General features: G+C 43.9%; 2 protein-coding genes across 6 annotated transcripts in view; one reads left to right on the forward strand and one right to left on the reverse strand.

Annotated features, from left to right (window-relative positions):
- Window positions 1–14,228, forward strand: part of drosha (drosha ribonuclease III) — an 84,832-nt gene extending 70,604 nt beyond the window's left edge. The window contains exons 30-33 of one of the 3 annotated variants that reach the window (XR_003842304.1): window positions 2,663–2,755; window positions 3,695–3,741; window positions 10,774–11,055; window positions 12,918–14,228. Coding sequence is in view for 2 of the 3 variants with exons in the window: in XM_029529199.1 (XP_029385059.1) it covers window positions 2,663–2,755; window positions 3,695–3,741; window positions 10,774–10,904 (271 nt within the window). In the remaining variant the exon portion in view is untranslated. Of the gene's footprint in view, window positions 1–2,662; window positions 2,756–3,694; window positions 3,742–10,773; window positions 11,370–12,917 lie in introns of those variants that run through there. The other 2 variants (XM_029529199.1, XM_029529200.1) reach the window with 2 other exon arrangements.
- A 510-nt stretch (window positions 14,229–14,738) lies between these two features.
- Window positions 14,739–21,394, reverse strand: part of LOC115060994 (cadherin-6-like) — a 46,409-nt gene continuing 39,753 nt past the window's right edge. For all 3 annotated transcript variants that reach the window (XM_029529201.1, XM_029529202.1, XM_029529203.1), the window contains exons 8-12: window positions 18,822–18,958; window positions 17,492–17,613; window positions 16,606–16,723; window positions 16,120–16,371; window positions 14,739–15,414 (exon numbers count right to left, since the gene is read on the reverse strand). In XM_029529201.1, coding sequence (XP_029385061.1) covers window positions 14,912–15,414; window positions 16,120–16,371; window positions 16,606–16,723; window positions 17,492–17,613; window positions 18,822–18,958 — 1,132 coding nt within the window. In that variant the 3' untranslated portion in view covers window positions 14,739–14,911. The remainder of the gene's footprint in view (window positions 15,415–16,119; window positions 16,372–16,605; window positions 16,724–17,491; window positions 17,614–18,821; window positions 18,959–21,394) is intronic.

Raw genomic sequence — 21,394 nt, forward strand, 5'->3', positions numbered from 1 at the left:
AGTTTACTCATTGTTTTAGCTCACTGTTGGTATTCATATTATACAGCTGACTCCATATCCATGGTGAGGGGGTGTAGGAGAAAATCCCAGATGTCATCGGGCCAATCTGGACGTTTCGTCAGCGTCCCTAAGGGGCACGTGGAGCTCTCACTGAAGCCTACGGGCAATTTAAAAGTCACCAATTAAGCAAAAGTTTTGGGGGAGGAGGGAAAACATGTAAACTCCACAGAAGAAAAATCTTCCTTCAAGCCGTACTTCACCGTGCCACCCTGACCTCCATATCAGGATCTGCTCTACATTGCCCCAACAGCCAATCCTCAGAAGCAATGATTCTATTTATTTGAATATATTTACCAGTTTAAGCCTGAAAAACCTGAGATAGGTGTCCAACCATAAGGTAACACTCCTGCAAGTGTAAACTGCAGGGAATGGAAAAGTCCACGTCCCTTTCTTTGTCAGTGTAATTCAAAGTCCAGAGCTGAGATGGGTTTATTCAGGCGTCACGCGGGCCGCGGTACATACCACCGGGAAATGAAATGGCACAAACATAATTTATAGGACTTTTCTCCTTGTTATTGATTCCTGAACATTGTGAATAACTGTGTAAAGGTCTCTGTTGTTGTGGTAAATAAACACGCCCAAAGAGACCTCCTGTTTGACAAAAGGTCAAGGAGCAAGTGTCATTTGACAGAATGCTTTTGAGAGCTGCCGTGAAGTGTGTTTGTCACCATGGCAACTGACAAACAGTGTTTTCTCTGATTTGGAAAAAAAAATGAAATAAATAAATAAAAGTGGGATGTGGGGGGCGGTAGCAGCTCGATGAATGAGCTGGGGCGGTCAGGGATGGAGCACTTCTATGTGTATTGAGCTCCACAATCCAGCATTTAATCAGTTCCGTCTTCCTCTCTTTCCACTTCGTTTTCATTTGGATGTCTTTTCAGTTTGCCCTCCGTTTATTATTCTGTCCGTCAGCCTGACGGATGGTGATTTTTGACACAGCACAACTCTGACACCACAATCAACACTTCCCTCCAACTCAATTGCACAATGAGAACGTGAACAAGAAACAAACAGAGCTCCCGTGTGACTCGAATTTCAACATCTTAGCACAACAACAAGAAGAGGCCCGAGCTCGGATCAGTTTGAAGCTTTTTGCCACGTCTTTTGTGGGTACTTACAGTAGCAGCAGATAATTTTGGAGGACTTTCTTAACCTCCTCCCTGAAATGGTCCGACCCCTGTCGCCGATTGACGAGACTTGAGATTGAAATTAATTTCATACACCAATTGCTGTCAGGTCTTAAGGGTCTGTTTAATTTGTTTACAAGTGTGAAGGCACCAAAAAAACAAAAAGAATCCCAGGGTGAGACAAGAGTGTGAGTCAGACTGAAAGTGACTAAATGACCGAACGGGGGGCAGGAAAGGACGCGGCAAGAAGTGGGGGAGTCAATGCACTGAGCCCCCTGCTAAAGGCTCCCTGGTGAATGCGTCTAGCTGATGACAGACCCACACCTCAACCCCGGCGCCATCACTTTACCGTACATCTCGTCTGGGCAGGACACATCAGGGAGCCGACGCATACGCGCTTTAACATTGTGCAGCCGAATGGCCCGGAAGCCAATAAGTAACTGCTTTTAACATGGTTGCCTCCCCCCTGCCACTCCTCCCTTCCTCCCGCCGGCACTCTCGCATCTCCCTCGCACACTTCCATTTGTGTGCAGCCGTGCGGTTGACAACTTCCCAACAGCCTTGTAGGTTTCCCTTTTCGCGGCTTCCCGTTTTGTGTTATTTTAGCAGCCCTATGATTCCAAGCGACACACGCCGGCGTGTTGAGGTTTGGCCGGAACGCCACGCGCAGGAGTCTTATTTGCTCCACGCTCTGTCATTTGTAAGTGAGAAAGGAGGCTGAATTATTGATAAAGTGTCATAAGTGACCACATTGCATTAAAAATGGATTGCTCTCCTGAAATAAGTAAATTGTCCGTGAATAATTTAGGTGACTCACAGCTTGGGCCTGAGATGTTTATGCTAATGTTAACATTTCAAACATCTCCCCAAGTTTTGTCTGCTGTCATGTACATGTGTCCCTGAAGAAATGCAACCAATTGACAGCTTTTTTTTTTTTTTTTAAATCTTTTAAGCATCAGTAAATTAGTTGAACGATATTTTCCTCATCCTCCCTCTCTCTTATCCTTTTCATTGTTTACCCTCAAAGCTCAAAAGCTGGAGGGTCTGCTCAAAGACTATTGTCATTTTCTAATTTCGACTCCTCTCTCAACATGTCATGTTTTTTCCTTTAAACACACGCAGATCTTGCTATCTGAAGATGATGGGTGTTGGGAGTTGGGCTGGAGGCTTAAAAGTTGTTTGTATGTCCCTCAGATTGCTGTGTGCTCTCAAAGCGCCCCAGTGAATCAAAGCGTTATTCCCCTCGTCTCAAACCGCCGCTTGAGATGAATTATTTTTGTTACAACTGAAACCTTTCTTCTTCTTTTCTTTTCTTTTTTGAAAACCTCCCTTTCTAATTTCCTCTCTCTGAATGACAATGTCCCTGAGTGTCCTTGCACCTTTCTCCTGGGTATTATTTGTTATTTTTCAACTTTACCTCTCCCTTCTCCAACCCCTCCTTCCCCCTCGCTCTGTATTTGTCTGTGAATTTGTAGGACCCTGCAGACGGTGGGGCCCTCGCACGCACGCACCTACACCGTTGCTGTATATTTCAAAGGGGAGCGTATCGGCTGTGGCAAAGGCCCAAGGTGAGTAAGACAGTACAATATAAAAAGACACAACAGGACAAGGCACTCTCCCTCTCAATGCACCACTAATAGGCTACAGAATAATGGCTGTGTGCTTTATTGATGGTGTTTATTATAGCAATTAAGCTCTTGTTGGCCTATTCTATCAGGAGAGACATTATGCAGAATGAAAATGAATCGATTCGTTATTGATTTGACATAAATTGTGTAATGGAAATATCACTTGGTGTAGAAGATGAGGCGACGCAGCATATAGAGCTGCGTTTGGGTCCACCTGAGGTTTTGTGCTCGCGTGGGAGACAGGCAACGGGTGTGTTTGTTTTCGACACACTCCGGCTTTTGGAAAGTAAAGAAAGTGAATCTCATCACTAAGGCCCTTTCAGGGTTGGAGGGGTTGACGATAAAGCTGCAGCTGAGCCTCCGAGAAATGAGACCTAAATCCATCAAACATCTTTCGACCCCCCCTCCGCCCTTTCTTCCACATGTGGAACCCCCCCCTTTACTTGAAAGCGCTCCTTCTCGCTCTAAGCTGGCGATAAGTTTGTCCCTTCCATAGGATCTTTGACAGCTTACTGTTTCTGTATTTACATGACTTAAGCTCCCAGCCACCTCCGCTGTGGGCTCTGATCACATATACGGAGAGGGACTGTGAATCGGAGGCATAAACAGTGCCCAGCACAGAGCCGCCAATAGGCTTACCTTTTTGAAATGTGTGCTCTGTGTTACCTGGGATTGTTAGGCAGAAGGGCTCTTTCAAAACAAATAAAAAAGCACTTTTCATAATCCTCTCAATATTGGGCCTGTTTTTCTTTTTTTTTTTTGTTATTTTTTTGACAGAATTTCAAAAAAGGGGCATTTTGAATATGCTAAAGACCTTTTCTCCTTCTTTCTCTCTGTCTCTCTGTCTTCTAAAAAAAAAAAAAAAAAATTCTAATCTAGCATCCAACAGGCGGAAATGGGAGCTGCGATGGATGCACTCGAAAAATGTGAGTTATTTGGCAACGCAAACTCCACCCTCCCCCCCCCGCACAAACACACAAACACACAAACACACATTTTCACACTTTAAGCCTTTCACACGCTTTGCCTCAGTGTTGAATATTAGCCTTGGCTGTACAGTATGCAAGATGGCTGGCGAAGAGCTGTGGCCTGACCAGCCGGTTGGCTGCAGCATATAGGACATTAGGCTGTTTGAAGTGCTAGCCCAGAGCACAGGCATGAGGCCTAGCCAGACATGGAGAACCAATAAAACAAGGCCGGGGGAGGCTAAGCATCCTCGACCATGTCCATCATTCTGAGAGACTGCAGGAAGTTTCTGTCGAGGGCCATACAAAGTTTGTGTTTTTTTTTTGTTTTTTTTTTCCCTCGTTGTTGTTATTCTTCCTCTTGTCATGTCTGGAGCCCTTTTTGCGAGCCACAAAAGTGAGACTTCACACTCTCCCGTGCTCAGCGCTCCTCTTCAGGTTTGAAGGAGCGCGGTGGATACGAAGGCCCCCCCCCCTCCAAGCGTCGCTTCACTCCTTGGCTGTTTTTCATCCTGTCATCAACCACCACTTAAGGAGAATAGATAGTGATTTTTTTTTTTTTTAAGGCATTTACCATGTTTCATTCACTGCCAAGTAAAAATGCAAAAAAAATGCAATTGCAGGGCTCTCAGAAATACATCCGTGAGCCGTTTCCATCATCTCCCATTAACCCCCCAAACTTGTGGCATATGGACACGGATGTATAATATCACAAATTGCTTTGCATGCGAAAGAGTTTTGGTTTGTTCTCCAGAATACTTCCTGGACCAGACTTAGTTTCCATCCCTGTGCCCACCACATTCATCAAATGTACAGTTTGTTCATTACTCAACTAATTAGCTGGAGGTGAACACAAATGGCTTTGTTGGAACGGACCTGTAGAACTTGCAGAGGGCAGGAAGGTCAAGCTTTGATTTCATTTGGCTTGTAAATGAGGCCTCGAGCCACTTGTGATTGATACGGTCTGCACGCCCAAGCTTTTAGCTTCTTTATGAAACGTTAGTCTTAGGGTGTTACTATTTAAAAACTGTTGATCTTAATCTCCTTCTCTGGCTGCAATTGGCTCCCCCTTCTCCCTCACCTCCCTCCCTCCTTATCAGGGGGCGTAGTTCAGTGCACACACTCTCTCTCATGTGTCTTCCTCCCTCCCTTAATTCCTCCCATTTCCTCTCCCCAGTGTACACCTCTGTCACCATGATTGATAGATGCTCATTGCTAGTAAATGAACATTTCCCCCCTCATAAATTGCGGTTTCATGTGACTAGATTAGCAATGCCTTCTAAAAGGTCAGTTAATTTAAAATCATCTCTCTGAGTCTTCCTTCCATTGGCGCAAAATACTTCCAGTTTGAGGGCTTTGTTTGACTTTGCGTTGTCAATTCATTCAAGCCCTCGCCTTGGTGTACTCTCTGATTTCACCTGTGCTGATGTGACTCTTTATATTACTCTGATAAATCAATTGACTGAAAAATTAAACAGGCTGCTCAAGGTAAAAGATCACAGACACTGCGGTTGGCCTCCTTGCAAGTAAATGAGTTGATTAACAGTGAGATTACTGGTGGTATGTTATTTATCAGAGAAAGAAACCTTTTTTTTTTAATATGATTGAGAATGTAATATCTTTATGTCTTATCAAAACAGACTGATCAATGCCAAAAATAATCATCAGGTGTTGCCCAAGCTGGAATTTGCTGGTTGTGTTGGATCAGATGTGATCATCCATCACCTGTTCTCACTTATTATTCAGAGGTTGTGTCTCTTTCTTCTTTTTTCTCCATGCAGCCGGCCGATGATTTAAAATTTTTCAGAATTCACCAGCCATGCGTTAATTAATCTGGCTGTTACATTCGTTTCTGTTACCCCCCCCCCACCGCCCCCAATTGGAACGTCTTCTTGTGGAGATAAATATGTAAAGCCAGCCTTTGAAGGATGCGAGTGTCTCCTGACCATGAGCTTATATAATGAGAGTTGAGCTCGTGCGCTACCGAACCGCCAAGCGCATCAACTCCTATTGGAGCCGCATTGTCTCTCATGTGATTGTCAAGGGCCTCGCTTCATTTGTTCGCATAGCAAGACTAATCAAGGACATTAGCCCCGGTGTCATGTAATTCGTCATTGATTGTCTTGTTGGCCCTCACTGCAGCTTTGGCTACACTATTACTCCTCGTGTACAACAGCCCTACCTTGTGTTACTCTCAGATCGAAAACACCTCCCCGCCAACGTGTCAGGATCCATTTCCATGTTTTATTTAAGGCCTTCTCGGGTATCGGGGAGCACTTTGAGCAGGACTGAAGTTTTTGTTTCTGCTGTAGAGCTTTTCCTGGCTGACAGGATCGGCGGCTCCGGCGGTGTCGGAGAGGTGAGAGACACGGCCGTGTTCAGTCAGACAGCTCGGAGCTCATTAAAGAGACCCAGGCCCAATATTTGGTGTGTGTGCTGTCTGTAGCCGATCCGCTGGTGGCTCAGCTGATTCATATTTCGTTATTTGATGGCCCGCGTTTTGACAGTCTCCTGCCTGTAACTGTCAAGGCAGAATTAAATGTTAACCAAGGCCCAGACCGGGGGAAACATGAGTGCAAACAAATTGAGCAGAGAGCAGCCAGGTAGGGGGGAACAGAATCGACGGAAGGAAGGAAGGAAGGAGTTGGCGGCGCAGAGTTTCTCCGGCACCGAGGCTCCATGCACCACGCGCCGTTAGGTCTAAGGCGACATCAAATATACATGGAAACGGCTTAACCAGTTATCATTCATCCCTGCAGATAGTACTGTCTCTGTTTAAAGTCTCCAGTCTCTCTCCAAGAAGCCTTCCCCTTCCTATTCATTTTATACATTTTTTTTTTTCCCAGCTTCCTCGCAGCTGCTTGTTTCTCAAACAACGCAATATCTGTTGAATAAGAGGAGGGGGCTCGATTTAGCTAGTAGGTAGAAGGGAAGTACATTCTTTCCTCAGCTTTCTCTAAACCCCTTAATCTCGGGATAAAAGCGTCGGATGGATAGAGGCACAGTGAAGTACAGTATGCAGGATCTTTATTCTCGCTGGTTTGAGTCTTTTCTTTGCCCTTTGGCATGGCAGGGAAATCCCTTCATGAGCGCCGCGATTGGCTTGTTGACTGATATGGTGCACGTGAGCTTCAGGTGATAGACTCAGCCGGCGCGGTGTATTGTGGAGTCATAGCCTCACAGCCTGAGCTCGGGCTGAATAGTGAAAGGATTCTGTATGTTGTAGTGGAGAGCTGATCCCTCATCGCAGTCCACCACATCCAGCTGCTGCATTTCAGCGTCCGCTGTCTGTCTGTGGGCACGACAGGCAGAGCTGTTGTTGAGTCCCCCCCGCCGCCAACTACCAGTTGCCTTCGAAGGTGGTTACCTCCTTAATTTCCAGACGGCAAAACAGCATCCTTTCTGAGGAATTGCTGCATTGTGGATAAACAAATAAACAAAAGATATGTGCGTTAACACCTTAAACACAGATTAGTATGCAGAGCGCACCGTTCCTCAAAGGTGCTTTTCTCCAGAACGAGAGTTCTCAATATGTCTGTGTGATGCCCAACGCAGTCTGAAATGAAAAGCCCTGCTTATTCTTCAGCAACCCCTATACTTAGAGGCCTGCTCTTGTGCCGCATGTTAAACAATGTAAATGGTCAAAACCAGCTCCCCCCTCCATTTGAGTGGGTTATTCTCAAGTCATCTCCAAAGGAAAAAGGCCGATGATTTCCATATTTTAACTGCAATATGTAGTTTTCCCTCCGAGGCTCACAGTGTTGCTTACTCACTGAAAGCATTTTGAAATTGGTTCTGTGTTTCTGTGCGCGTCCATGAATGTGTCTGTTTCAAAGTTCTCTCAGAATGATGTTTTTTTTATCTTAATGTATGTTTTCTAAAGGATTTGAAAAAAACAAATTCGATCCATCTCCTTTTTAATCAGATATTGCTGTTATCTTGCATTTTTCCTCTCTATTGCCATAATGACAAATTAGAGTGTTGCCGGAGAAAGAAAAGTCAAACACATATGCTATGTGAATTGCAGTTTCTGTCGGTGTTTCATTTACGATAGGAGCTTCTTGAATTCTGATTATAAGAGCTGGAGGCAGGCAACCACAGCTTTTAAATGCTTGTGGCTAATTCCTCCAGACAGTCGGCTGAAGAAAGTGTTCTTCTCGGGTTGCATTTGTTTACCTTGGATGTCAGAGCTGGGAATATCAGACCCATGTTATCTACATTCCAGTGCAGTTGGAGTAATACTGCATTACGCGTTGTTAAAAATTGATGTTGCTAAGAATAGGGGAGGAGCGCGTCCAGTTTATTTATTGACTATTAGACGTTTTCTTTTTGGGCTTTTTTTCATCTCTTCACTTGGAAGAGGAAGTGAAAAGTGAGGGGAAATATATTAGATTGTCGTACCGGGCTTCTTTTAATGTTGTTGCAGCCATCTTTGTTTTAGAGGTCATAGTCTGGGATGTTATTCTGCTTTTCTGAGCTGGAAATCTGACTTCAGGGGGTGTTCCAGTCGAAATTCCCAACTGGAAACTCCCAAAGTCCAGCTCATGGTTCAAACTGAACGCACCATCAAGCCCAGACTGAGGAGAAATCCTGTCGACTCGACTAAAAAAATAGCAAAAAAACCTCACAGCATCCCAGAGCTCATAGTGACCGCTTCAAAAATGTGCCAAACAGTCAAACTGTCCAAGATATTTAACTGAAACAATCAAATGTGCAATCGTTGCATTTAAAAAGCTGAGTTCCATTTCCAACTTATTAAAATGATAAATTAATTCTGTCAGTTGGTAAAATAGTTTGAGCATTGCGTTTAAGACGAGAAAAAACAAATAAAGGTTTCCGACTGTGCTCTTGATGAGGGATTCTTCAAATAAACCGTCGGTTGGATCTGTTTTTCAAGCCAGTGATTCGCTAACAAAGTGCTTATCGGCACCAGAGAGAGGTTAAACACAATCCAGATGGATAATGTGTCGCTCCGAAGTAGGAGAACCATTTTTACTTCAGCTCCTGCAGTGTGCTTCTCCGACCATGGTTATGGGTCCGCAGCAGCGGGACAGCAGCACTTTCCAGAAAACACAATATCCACACAAGATAGTTTAATAGTTGCCTCAAACCCTGAGGCGCCATATTATCAGCTGCGAGTCCACTGTGTCTGGACAATGGTCATAATTAAATTTTCCCATTTATCGCAGGATAATATACATTATCCTCCCGAGATACAGCGAAGGCCCAAAGTCTTTAGAAAGTGGGACATTTTCTCTTGCTCTGGCTCTGAACGGCAGCAACATTGGATTTTAAAAATGAAACAGCGTGTGAGGTCTAAGAGCTGAGTCATCTTTGTTAGGGGTCGTTTACATTCACACCAGGAAAACATTTTTATGCACAAGTTCGCAAATTGCAGCAGGAAAGTTTTCTCAAATGTACAGCCAAAGGAAGAAAAAAAAAAAATCCAATAATTTTGAACTCCGGAAAAAAAAAAAAAAAAAAGTCTGCACGACTGGCCAATACTTGTTTTCATCACACATTTACAATTAAATATAGAGTGAGCAAAGTTTTCTCTGTATCTCAAACTCGACAGAACAAAATAAGAAGCCAAAATAATTTTGAAAATGAGTAGCTGCTCAGACAATATATCCTTAACGGAGAGGCCTGAATGGAAACTAATTTAAAATAGAAATTTGGTTCAGGTGCAGATGATTGCTTACCCCAGAAAGCTGAAACCGCCTTAAAGACAGAGTTTGCATGACAGTGGTCGTTGACCAGAAAAGCTGCAAAGGCAAGTTTGTGTGTGTTTGTGTGGGCGAGTTGACACAAACTGCCGGGTGGCCGTCATGCATGCTGTTTTAAATTGAGTGTGCAGTGAGTAGCCCTGGAAAGGTAAACACTTCATGGAAAATTACCTCAGCTATGAATATCAAAATTACAAAGAGCTCCAGCTGTCGTGGCTCAACACAAAAGCCAGAATTTAGGTTTTAATGAGATCAGCCGATTAGTTTATCAGCTCTTTTGCCCCTTTTTCTTATTTTGTATTTTTGCCATTAAAATATTTACTTTGCCATTTTGTTAAAAATGGTGAGATTGTAAATTTAAATGTATTAAGAATTTTAGAAAAATTGATTGTGAAAATACTTGCTAGTTGCAGCTACAGCAAAGATGTAAAGTGGTTAAATAATTAATAGATCTAAGAATTTACATAATCAACCAAAATCTAAAAAAAATCCTGATTCCAGTTTTTGAATTGGAAATCATTTCTGATTTTGTTGGATTTTTTTTATTTTATTTAACTCTACAACGTTAAAATAAATGATAGATTATGAACTAAATTCAGAAATCTTCAGCTGTGTTTATTTGATTGACTGAAGTTTTGAAGCCAAGCCAAACTGTGGCTTCAAAACTTCACTTTAGAAATGAATGTAGTGAATGCTACATTTCTGCTCTTCCAGTCTCCTGCTAAGAAGCCATGCGGCAGCTGTCTGGCAACGAGACAATTAACATGAGAAAATGAAACAAATTTAAAGATCATCTGTGCTGCGACTGCTCCAGAAACAAGCTCTTTTCTTATTTTCTCTGCTCTCTATATGTTAGCATCCAATCAGCCTGTATGTATTACCCCCCCTCACCTCCACTGTCACACGACAACATCTTATTACAGATCTCATTTAGAAATGTTCACTTACAATCACGTTATCAGATCTCAGAGTCACTGTGCCGAAACCACACAGAGCCTGTTTAATTTCTTGTTACTTCATCATTATTAATGAAATAACACGAGGGCAATTTAACCGCAATGCCGCCTGCAACATTCTCACTCATTTAGCCAAAGCGACGGCACGACTCTTACCATGAAAACTATAGTCGGTGCAATCTGAGGCCTAAATTGCCGTCCTCGCCCGGCTGGAAACTGACCTTGTCTCCTCACACACACCTGCTTGTGTCTCTCTTTATCTGTTCTCCTTGGTCAACCTCTGTTTCCTACTCTGCCTCTCCCCGTACCAGATAACTTCCCACAGATGGCTCATCAGAAGCGCTTCATCGAGCGGAAATACAGACAGGAGCTGAAGGAAATGAGACGGGAGCGGGAGCGGCAGGAGAAGGAGACTGACGAGGTGGAGGATTGCAGGAAGTGACAGCGCCTTCTTTTCTTTCGCCGACGTCTGCGATCAGGAGTCCTGGCTGCGAACGTGAGAACCATCCAGGCTAAAAGCTGGCAAAATGGAGGTGATCATGGAGCTGTATAGAGTAGAAAGGAGGAGTGATGTTCCCCTACATGGGACAGAGGTGAGCGATACGACTGTGAACCCACCAGTTTAGGCTGAAGAGGGTTTTTGTTACTTCCAGCGATAGACAGCAGCAGATATGTGTATCAGCATCGTCGTCGTCTGACATCCTCAATTTAAATTAACTGAGCTGAGCTGCGACTTTTAAATCCATCACTAACGACAGCGTTTTTAAAATGTACTGTGAGCTATTAAATAATAAAGTGTAATAATAATGTTAAAAAAAAATCTACATTTTGTTTGCTGCATCTTTTTAGAGAAGGTCGAGTCAATTATATTCAGTCACCACAATGTCACCATGTCTCATATCTGCCACTTATCCTCGAATAATCAAAAACTGCTGCTTCTTCACCCTCCTCCCACTTTTTTTTTTTTTAAACCTTACCTAAAATCTGATTGGCTGTCAAACAGATCTTAATTATAGATTGTCTAATTAACAATTTCCTCAGCTCAGTAGCCTCTGGATCCAGATTTTTTAACAATGGCTGTCATATTAAGAACTATCTGACATGCAGAGTCGAGTCTTTTAAGCTTAGAGTTTAATGAAGATAATGTGCACATACCTGTGAGGTTGGTAAATGACTCGCCTGAGCGGCCGTGGCTGCTATCACTTTCTTTTGATAAGCCCCATTTTCCAGGAAAAAAAAAAAAGGGGGGGGGGTGAAGGAGGAAGTGCGTCACAAGCACATAAACCCATCAAACGCCCGACGATGATTATGACGACAGGAGAGAGGCTGATTTTAAAGATATTTAATTGTGTCATATAAATATTCAGTACAAAATATCACGTTTTACAAAGCAGATTGATGGATGGCCAATGATGTAGGGCCCCTTTACACTACCACAACCTCTCAAATTGCTTTTCTACATTGACAAAACTCGACTGCTCAATCACATTGTCACCAACATAATATAGCGTAGTAGAGGTGAGCCCCCAGGCCGAGCGTGTCTCTACACATCAACAACCACAGATCTATTGAATCTGGAGAAAGAAGACATCAGCGTCGCCATCTAGTTGCCTCAAGTTTAAGAAAAACAAAAAGTAAAATCAAAAATGAAGTCAGACAAACTCAGAGACAATGACGTGCCATGTGCACCATTTTTCTGTTATCTTAGCTGAGCATGGTGCCGACGCTCGGAGGCAATTATAGTCTCCTTAGGAAAGAAAGAAAAAAAAAAAACAAGCTGGTCCTCATAATGGCAGTACGCTGACATCTTGTATGAAGAAAGAAAATAGTGAAGACTGAAGTAAAAATGCTTTAGATGAGTGCTGCTGTCATGTTGATTTCCATTTGAGGCCTCACGTCATACCTTTAGGCAGAAAAGCAGTTTTCGTAGAGTGAAGGGTTTTTAAAACCCATTGAATGCTTATCAGAGGCAAACGTTGCCACAGTCTGAAATGGCCACTCGCACAATAGGCGCCCCAGCAAAGAGCTCAATAAACAAAAACAAGAGGGGCGTGTGCGTTTACAATGACGGGAGCGTGGAGGATTTTTATCAGCTGGATTGTTTAATGTACTGCATCGTTGGCGAAGTGGAGCCCTGATTCAGAGGACGGAAAGAAAGAAAGGAGAGGTGGGGGGAGAACAGTAGCATTGTGTTTTGTTATTACTGTTTCAAATGTCTGATAAATATCAGCCACTTCACAGGTTGGCCTTTGGCTGTGAGGGCAGAGCTGTTTTTTTCTTATTGATGCCATTCTGCCCTCCCAGTTCAACCAGCCATCTTTATTTCAATGCTTTCTTATTTTTAATAATATGATTATTCATATTCAACAATATATTTTTTTTTAGATATTTTATTTCTTCTCTTAATCGCAGTTGAAACTAAAATGGTGTTGTGTGTTCTTGTTGCTGCCTGCAGGATAATATTTTGACCTTCTCCCTAAGCCGAGGACACAGCTCTGGGTTTAAGAACCTTATTCCACACAACTCAAAGGTCAGGTGCCCCTTGATAAGCATCTTTATGGAACAGGCTGCTCATCCCACAGGAAATCAGCTGAGTAAAGCCCGAACACTTTGGAACGGCTTCATGTTCTACAGTACATGTAAAGAAGGGCGGCCTTTTTCTTTTTTTTATCTTAAAGGAAAATACTGGTGCTCTTTGCTTTTTTTTGGCACATTTCTATTCCTGTTACATAAAAATACATTCAACCGTGCAGGACGGACACCCTTCAGAGACATGTAGATTTTATCTTCCAACACTCGAGATTTATTCTTAATGCTGTAAAGTGGTGATACATTTATAGTCATGAACTTTTTCACGGTGGGATAGTCTAACCTTAACATAAGAAAGAAAAAGAAAGTCTGTCATTTCTCACTATTTTTATAATTTAAGGCAACTCTTCTGATTCATATCACGGACTTTGATTCGTTGTCACATGAAGAATGAAAAGCTTTACAGAAGTTTAAACATAGAATTTTTCTATAAATCTCAATCGACAGTATCGTGATTCTCACTGGGTACATTAATTCAGACGCTCAATTCTTGGGTTTCATAATCACCTCCGGCGTCGAAACAAACCATTTAGGAGGAGGAAAATAGAAAATGCATGATGAATTTTGATGGTAACTGTCCACAAGATGTTTCAGCTGATCTAATTTGAGGCCGTTAGTTTCAGTAGCATCCTCTCAGCGAAGCGTCTGTGAGGGAAGAAGACCAAAAAAAGTCCAAGACCAGTATTTTCCTGTTAGCTGAGCCCGGCCCGAGTTAAGCTGGGTGAACTTTATCAGTGTAGCATACAAAATAACACAATTCTGTGTACTTCATTTTTCAAGCAGAGAGTTGGCGGCACGGAGAAAATGATTCTGACGACATTCAGCTCAGCGAGGAAATATTTGGTCTTTCGGCTCACTGCACAGCAAATGTAAAAAGCTGTGAGCAGATGAAACTCAGATACTGCCCCCCCCCCCCAAAAAAAGAAAAGACAAACTGGTGAGTTTGCAGGTTTGTGTTGTGGCCCTTTAATTCCTCAGTCCTTTACCACAGCTTTGGGTAAGCTTTAAAAAAAACATTAGCCACTCGTCAGCAGCCATGTGCCACAACTAACACAATGTTTTGATGTTGTGTAGCAAGACTTCACATTAGAAACGACAATCCCAAAATCCTCTGGCACTTGCGGCTCGAGCGCAGCTGTAGATAAGTGGCTAATGCCAGGCAGCCATCAGTGAAGGTGGTCAGGGGGCGAGGCTGGCGGGGGCGGGGGGGGGTTCATGTGGACGATAGAAATCCCTAGAAAAACAAAACAACTGTACAGCGTATTGTATCATATTACCATACGTACACAAGCTAAGATAGAACTCACAATATGCAGCATGTTTTTGTCCCAGAAACACTGAAAAACACATCGGCATATCTGTTGGTTTACAAAGCTGCTTGTTGAACGTGTCCATCACAGGCAGCTTTGGAAAAACAAACTTAAAAAAACAAACAAACAAACAAACAAAAAAATTAAAATATTGGTATAGATATATTTGGGCCTCGTGTACGCCCCACACACACAGGCACACACACACACACACGCACACGCACAAAAAAGAAAAAAAAGTCTCGACACAACGTCTCTTCACTGTGCCCCCGCAAAAATGCAACTAACACTGACTGGACACACAAAGCCTACGTCTGGTCACCCAAAGGGACACGTGAGCGGTGGCGGTGAAAGGGTCACCTGGATGAATGGTGCCGTTTCTCGGTCCTCGCGCCATTTTCCTCGCCACCCATGCACTGGAAGTTGTTTTGTTTTTTTTTTTGTTTTTTTATTTGTTGTTGTCGTTTTTTGAAAACGTGTTTTCATCACTTGGTGTTCCTCTCTCTCTCTCTCTCTCTCTCTCTCTCTCCATCCGTGTGCCGAGCTCTTGTTAGGAATCCCTGTCGCTGTCGTCGCCGCCGTACATGTCCGCCAGTTTCTTAAAGCGCGGCCCCCACTCGCTCAGGTAGTTGTAGTCCTGGTCGCCCTCCGTGGTCACCGACTCCAGCGAGCTGAGGGACTCGGCCACGGAGCCGTTCCCCTCGTAGGCGTAGGTGGCCAAGGAGTCGTAAGGCGGCGCCGTCGGGTCACTGTCGTTGTCCTGGAGCCTCTGGTTGATAAAGTCTCTCACATCCCCGTTATTGTCCCGCGTTGGGGGCAGCACGGGCCGTCGCACCGGAGGGTAGAATGTCTCGGGCACGATGTCCCTCCGCTGCTTGTTCTCCTCGATGGCCTCCGGGTTGCGCAGCGTGCCGATATCAAAGGCCTGAGTGTCCTCCTCGCCACCGCCTTCATCGTTGTAGCTGACAACGTTGTCCCGGACATCCTCTTTGGAGATGATCAGAGGCTCCTTCTTCTTCTGTCTCCTCAGGGCAGCAAACAGCACCACAATCACTGCAGCGACAACAAAAGTACAGACAACAAATATCAGAGTTTGGCCACTTCATGACGAAACCGTTCACTGATGTTCGGTGGACTTTGTAGAACGGCCTCAGCCTCCATGAGGAAGCTTTATGTATTTTTCCCGCCTCGGGGGCCCGCTGCCATTTAACAACACAAAGGAACTCACTTTAAGAACACACCTCACACGTGCCCCATGCTGACCTTTGGAACCGATAAACAAACCATCTGTTTATCTGATCTTTGAAGTCTTGTGATTTCTGGCCTTTAAATAAAAACTGTTTGCAGAGTATATTGTTCTAATTACCAAAGTCCCAATTATACTGAAGATAAAATTGCCTGATTTTTGTCTCTGTGATGAAACGAGTAAACATTCTGGTTACTAAAGGACGTCTAGTCGTGGCGTGAACACAGCTGATGAAGCCCAGCGTCTGTTTAGATGCTGCAGAACTGAAACCAACCAAGTCAGACTTACAGGAAGTGATAAATCAAATTTAAAGAGTGAAAGTGGCACTATGACTTTAACACCTGTGAGAGGGAAAAAAGCTCTGAAGCTGCAAGATCTCCAATCTCATTTTCAGTGAAGTGAGACTTTCAGCAGCTGAAAAGCTGATAGTGAAAAACACATGTTTGCGAAATCTGAAGTGCAAAACACACTTGGGAGTGTTTTTTTTTTTTTTTTTTCCAGTCAGTACTCACTGAGCAGGATGATGACGCAGAGAAGGATGGCCACCAGGGCTCCCGTGCTGAGTCCCGCCCTCGCCGTGAGCGCCTCGGCGTTGCACAGTTTCATCTTGCCCTCGCGGTCGCAGGTGCACACCTTGATGGTCAGCGTGTTGGTGCTGCTCTGCATCGGCGTGTCTCCGTCGGTGATGACCACGGGCACGTGGTAGACGCTCCTCTGCAGGCTGTTGTAGCTGTTCCTGCGCGTCAGGATCCAGGCTGTGTTGTCTGAAAACAGCAGGATATCTGGTTACTGCTCAGTAATCAATAACCTGAATAAATATTTCAATAAACTTCCATTTGGTCTGTGAATGTGCTTTCAGTGCTGCGGGACGAAGAACTACAGAATATCGATAAATCGCAGCACGACGGTAGATGTGGTTAAACGTAACACAAAGTGCCTTATGGGATTGTTACGCCGAAGACTGACGTTTATTTAAAGCGAGTGGAGAGTTTTATCACCTTTGTTATCGCGGACTGAGAAGTTGGCCTTCCCGGCTGCCTCCTGAGCAAGACTGAAGAAGAAGCGGTGCCCTCCAATTGGATCGTCTGGATCTGTGGCGCTCACGGTTTGTATCCTCTGAGAGAAAACAAAAAAATTATTGTAACAACACGCACAACTCAACAGGCACCACAATGAACTGCAATATAACATTCTAAAAAGATGTTAAAACATCAGACATCACACTTTACATGTTATCTCTCCTCAAAGGTGGATTCAGTGTCACGTATTACATGTTACATATTATTTTGAAGTCATTATTGGCACGTTGTTACAGCAACAACACTGAATGGCATTTTTTTCTTCTTCTTTTTGAATGCATGAGTGTATAAGCCAACAAATAACTTAAGCTCGGGGTCGTCGCGCATCCAGTGAGCACTCATCAACTCCAGACTGCAACGAACACAAAATACGCGGCGCAATTTACAAGTGATAAAAAAGCTGAGGACTCGGTGTCAGAGTTGAAATCTGATGTGTCACAGCACGTTGTGTTTTGGGCTACGGCAGAAATGGCAGGAGCGCAACTGAAAAGCCGACTGTAAGATGCTCGTGTTGTGTTGGAGTGCTGCAGTAAATAGTCTATAATGCGGCAGCCTCTTTTTGAACCTCTTGACACCTCTTTGACAGCCTCGTGTGCTCTTGGCTACTTTAATCTCGGGCGCATTCGCAGGTCGGATCAGTTTTTGAAAAAGTACATTTCTCCAGCTGAGATGTGAGTTATGGAAAGGAAAAAAAAAAGTGCCAGCTGCATCAGTGCTGCACGATCCAACCAATCACACGCTGAGCTGAATGAAAAGGGAGATGTGGAAACCATGGCAACGGTTTTGTGCGTGTTGTCATACCAACCTGATTAGCCTTGGCGTTCTCGCACACAAACGTCTCGTAATTGGTGGCGAGTGTCGGCGCGTTGTCGTTGACGTCGAGCACTCGGATGTAAACCGGCACGCGGCTCATCTGTCGTGGGTTGTCTGAAAAAAACAAACAAACAAACAAAAAAAAAAAAAAAACACAAAAAGTTCAGACGCTGTGATTTTACCTAATCTGCTTCAGAAGCAAAGAAATTATGTGGCTCGAAAAAAGGAAATGTCACAAGCACAAATATAAAGAAATCAAATTAGGCTCTTAATTAGTCTCTGCTGATACACAATCAATTCCTTAACTTCTTAATTAACTCAGACTTCATTCAAAGTCCTCAGATAAAAGCTGCTATTCAACTAAACCAGCATGAATTTAAAACAAACAAACAAAAACCCACTATACAGGTTCTGTCGTGGTTCTCAAACTGGTCCACATCAGGGGACCGCTCAGTCACACATTGTGTTAATGGAAAATTAATTATTCTATTTTATTCACCGTCATGGTGGGAGAGGGAGCTGGGGTCAGATCTGAAGCAGGGAAGGTCTCACGGACCGCTTGGCGAACTCACTGTGGCGTTTTTTTGCACAACAGCGAAACAAGGCGAGGCTGTAAGAGTTCCAAATTTTAGCTTTTGCTGATTTACAGCGAAACTAAAAATCCCACTTTGAAACCTCTGACGGAAAGACACAAAGAAATTCACTGAGAATAATTTCTTACAGAAGAAAAGACGAGCGCAGCAGAAAACTAACCAATACCAAACATTAACACTAACATTAAGGTTTTTCCAACTTTTCACTTTCTTTGGTTTTCCCCACTGGGTCTACTGTAACAGGAGCTCGGCGCTCGGAAAACAAGACTCCTTATTCTGGCTTACAGCGTCTTTATCCATAAAATGAAGAAAAGTGCTCCAAATATCTCACAGATCAGTAAAACAGGACTGATCCTCCTTTAGGAGGTGTTAAACAAAAGTAAAGTGCATAAGTGGCAATATGATAAAATATACCTTTAGGATTTGGACTAAATGTGAGATTCTAATATAAACGCTCGTTGGAACTGGCCTGGTTCTTCCTGCAGAGTTAAAAATAAATAGGAGCCCCTGACACTTTCTGAGAGTGTGAATGTACTCAGGGAACAAACAGCAGCCAGCAGCCAAAACTGGGCGAGCTGGAAGTGTCTTCTTCTCGTACTCTACAAACCCCCCTCCCTTTTTTTTCCTCACTTCACCACAAAACATTCAAAGGTTAGTATCTATTCCAAAAATCCAATTTGGCTGGCAGAGTAAAGAGGAGGTGGGTGAGCGGAGATCGGCTGCACTTACTGAACTCGGTGGCGATGACGGTGATGTTGTGCCAGGTGTTTTCTTCTCTGTCCAGCTCCCTGACGTTGAACACTGACCCGTTACCCGCATGGATGTTGAACACTCGGTCCATGTCCGTACGCCTGTCAATGGAGTACCTGCACAAAACACACAAAGACGGGGGTTTGCTCGGAAACTTGTGTGCGCTCAGGTGCAGTCGCATTTACAGAGCTTCTCAGGTGTGAACCTGAGAGGAGGACGGTAACATTTACTGGCCGCTCTGGGTTAAACTGGCATTTTGGGGGGTTGGGTTCGGCGGGCAGGAGGTATTTGTCCTCACCCTTCCTTTTGTTGTTCAGACCGCTCAAAAACGCATTAAGAATTTTAGGAGTCCAGGCTGAGTCTGTCGGTCTCACGGGGCCTGGACGCTGTTGATTTTGTATGTTTTACGTATTTTCTTTGGCTCAACGGATCAGATCTCTAAGTTAACAGTCCGCTGTCTCCCACAGAATTTCATACGGGATTTAAATGTGTGCGGCGTGTCTGATGGAGACCGATGGCTCAGAAATCTGTCTGCAGATGTTGGCCGGCAGGATGCGAAGTGGCCCTCAAACACACATCCGTCCTGCGGAGGTGACGGAGTAACGTGAGCGTTCCCCGTTGATCCGCTTATACATCAGTGTGATTAATGGAGTAGCAGGCCTCAGGAGGAACGAGCCCCCCCCCCCACTCTGAATGCACCATCGCACCGCTGTCCTCACCCTCTTCGGCCCCTCCCTGTTCCCCCTGCGACCACCATTTTAGTGTCTTTATCTAAACACCCCCTCCTCGTTCCTGCGTCCTCCTCCGACAGTAACTCTAACCTCGTTAAATCTCCTTCAGCGGTGGACTTTACTAATTGCTTTTCTAATATTCCCAATAATTCTGCTGGCTGCGCTCTAACCCTTTGTCTGATTAATGACAGAGAAATAATGCTCCGCCTCGTCCTGACCGGGCATCCGAAGTGCTGCTCTCAGCAGGCCGGCAGCTGGCTGGACGGGAGGCCTTGATTCCAGGCAGAAGGACACGGAGGGTTACAGAAATGTTAGCTGTCAGCATGTTGGGACGTACTTCCCTTTTCCTCTCTACGGAAGCCTCGTGACCAGCCTGACCACCGTGGTACTTTCAGATAAGGCTCGTCTGGTGAACGAGTCAGCGAGCTTATTTCAGGATGTGCTGGTCAAAAGGTTTCACCTCTGACCTGGCTGAAACTATATATTTTTTAAAAAAACATAGAAAAATATCTAGATCCAGGGCTGGCAGTGCATCTCTAAGGAAAGCTGTGATCCTGTTATTTATTAGCTGTATCTGGCCGTGGCCGACACAGCGTCAGTGGCTGATTTAAGATTTCAGGTGACTTATGAATCTCTGACAGCCAATTTTTTAAAAATGGATTCTTGGACCTAAATCTAAACCGCTGTTTCCCAAATTGAGAGCAGGAAGTAGATTAAAAAAAAGTCTATGTTCCAAAGCAGACACGTCAAAGAGAAGATTTATCTTTCATTTCACAGATTTATATTTCATTGCTGAAGCTGGTACATGATGATATATAAACTAAAATTATCATCAAGGCTCATTTAGTACTTTTTTGGAACTTTTGATCATCCTAACCTTTAATTTGGGACATTATAAGAATATCTACTGAATGGATCTTGAACTGAAACAATTTCTGCCAAACTTCTAATTAAACCTGAACCACAGTCACTGAGCGTGTGCATCTGAGCATGACTTGGGGCTTTTAAACTGGAGGGAAAATTATATTTATAAGGAACGGTCTCTATAACTTGTTCACTCTCATGCCAAACTACTAAAACGTTTTATAGTTTGTGTTTCCTTCACCTCTTGGTACAGCTGCAGACTAGAAACAGCAAAAACTAAAAATAAAATTCCAATAAAAGGTGTCACAAAAGGCTTTTGTGACCTGTCACGCGTCGAGCGGCAAAACTGCACGATCGACTTCTGAAAAGAAAAGAAATAAAATGTGTGAATGTCTCTGAAGAGAACAAAACCTTTTTCAATTTTGCCACCTTGGAAATCTTCTGTGGCGCTGACGCTGAACATCAGCAGCTCGGCTAAATCCTGTTATATGTTTGAACTCTGGATTTTTGACTTATTTGCCTCTGCGCCAAATGGTTGCATGTGTGCGGTGACCGGGCAGCGCCAGCTAATAAAGATAACTGTCTGGGCAACTTCCTCATGCCAGGCGGCCCTCAGGCTTCTTCTTCCTCCTCCTCCTCAGCGCGGCTCTAAATGCCACGGGGTAGCTACCTCCTTGATGATGGGCGATAAAAGAGAATGATATCATATTTGACACCTGCAATAAAGTGGAGGAACTTCAACCTTGAGAGTCGGCTCCCTTAGTGCATCATAAAAATGAAAAAGTCTTTGAGATGGAGTCGAAGGCGCAGCCTCGCACCTCGCTGCCATGACTCCCATTTAATAGAATACTTGCATAATGTTGTATCCCTGCGGAGCCGTGATGAGCTTTTATCACATTTCAGCTTTTAGTAGTATTCTGTGAGTCTGATATCATAACGTGTCTCATCATGCATCAT

The sequence above is a fragment of the Echeneis naucrates genome, chromosome 20, assembly GCF_900963305.1.
Source record: "Echeneis naucrates chromosome 20, fEcheNa1.1, whole genome shotgun sequence".
Lineage (NCBI taxonomy): Eukaryota > Metazoa > Chordata > Actinopteri > Carangiformes > Echeneidae > Echeneis > Echeneis naucrates.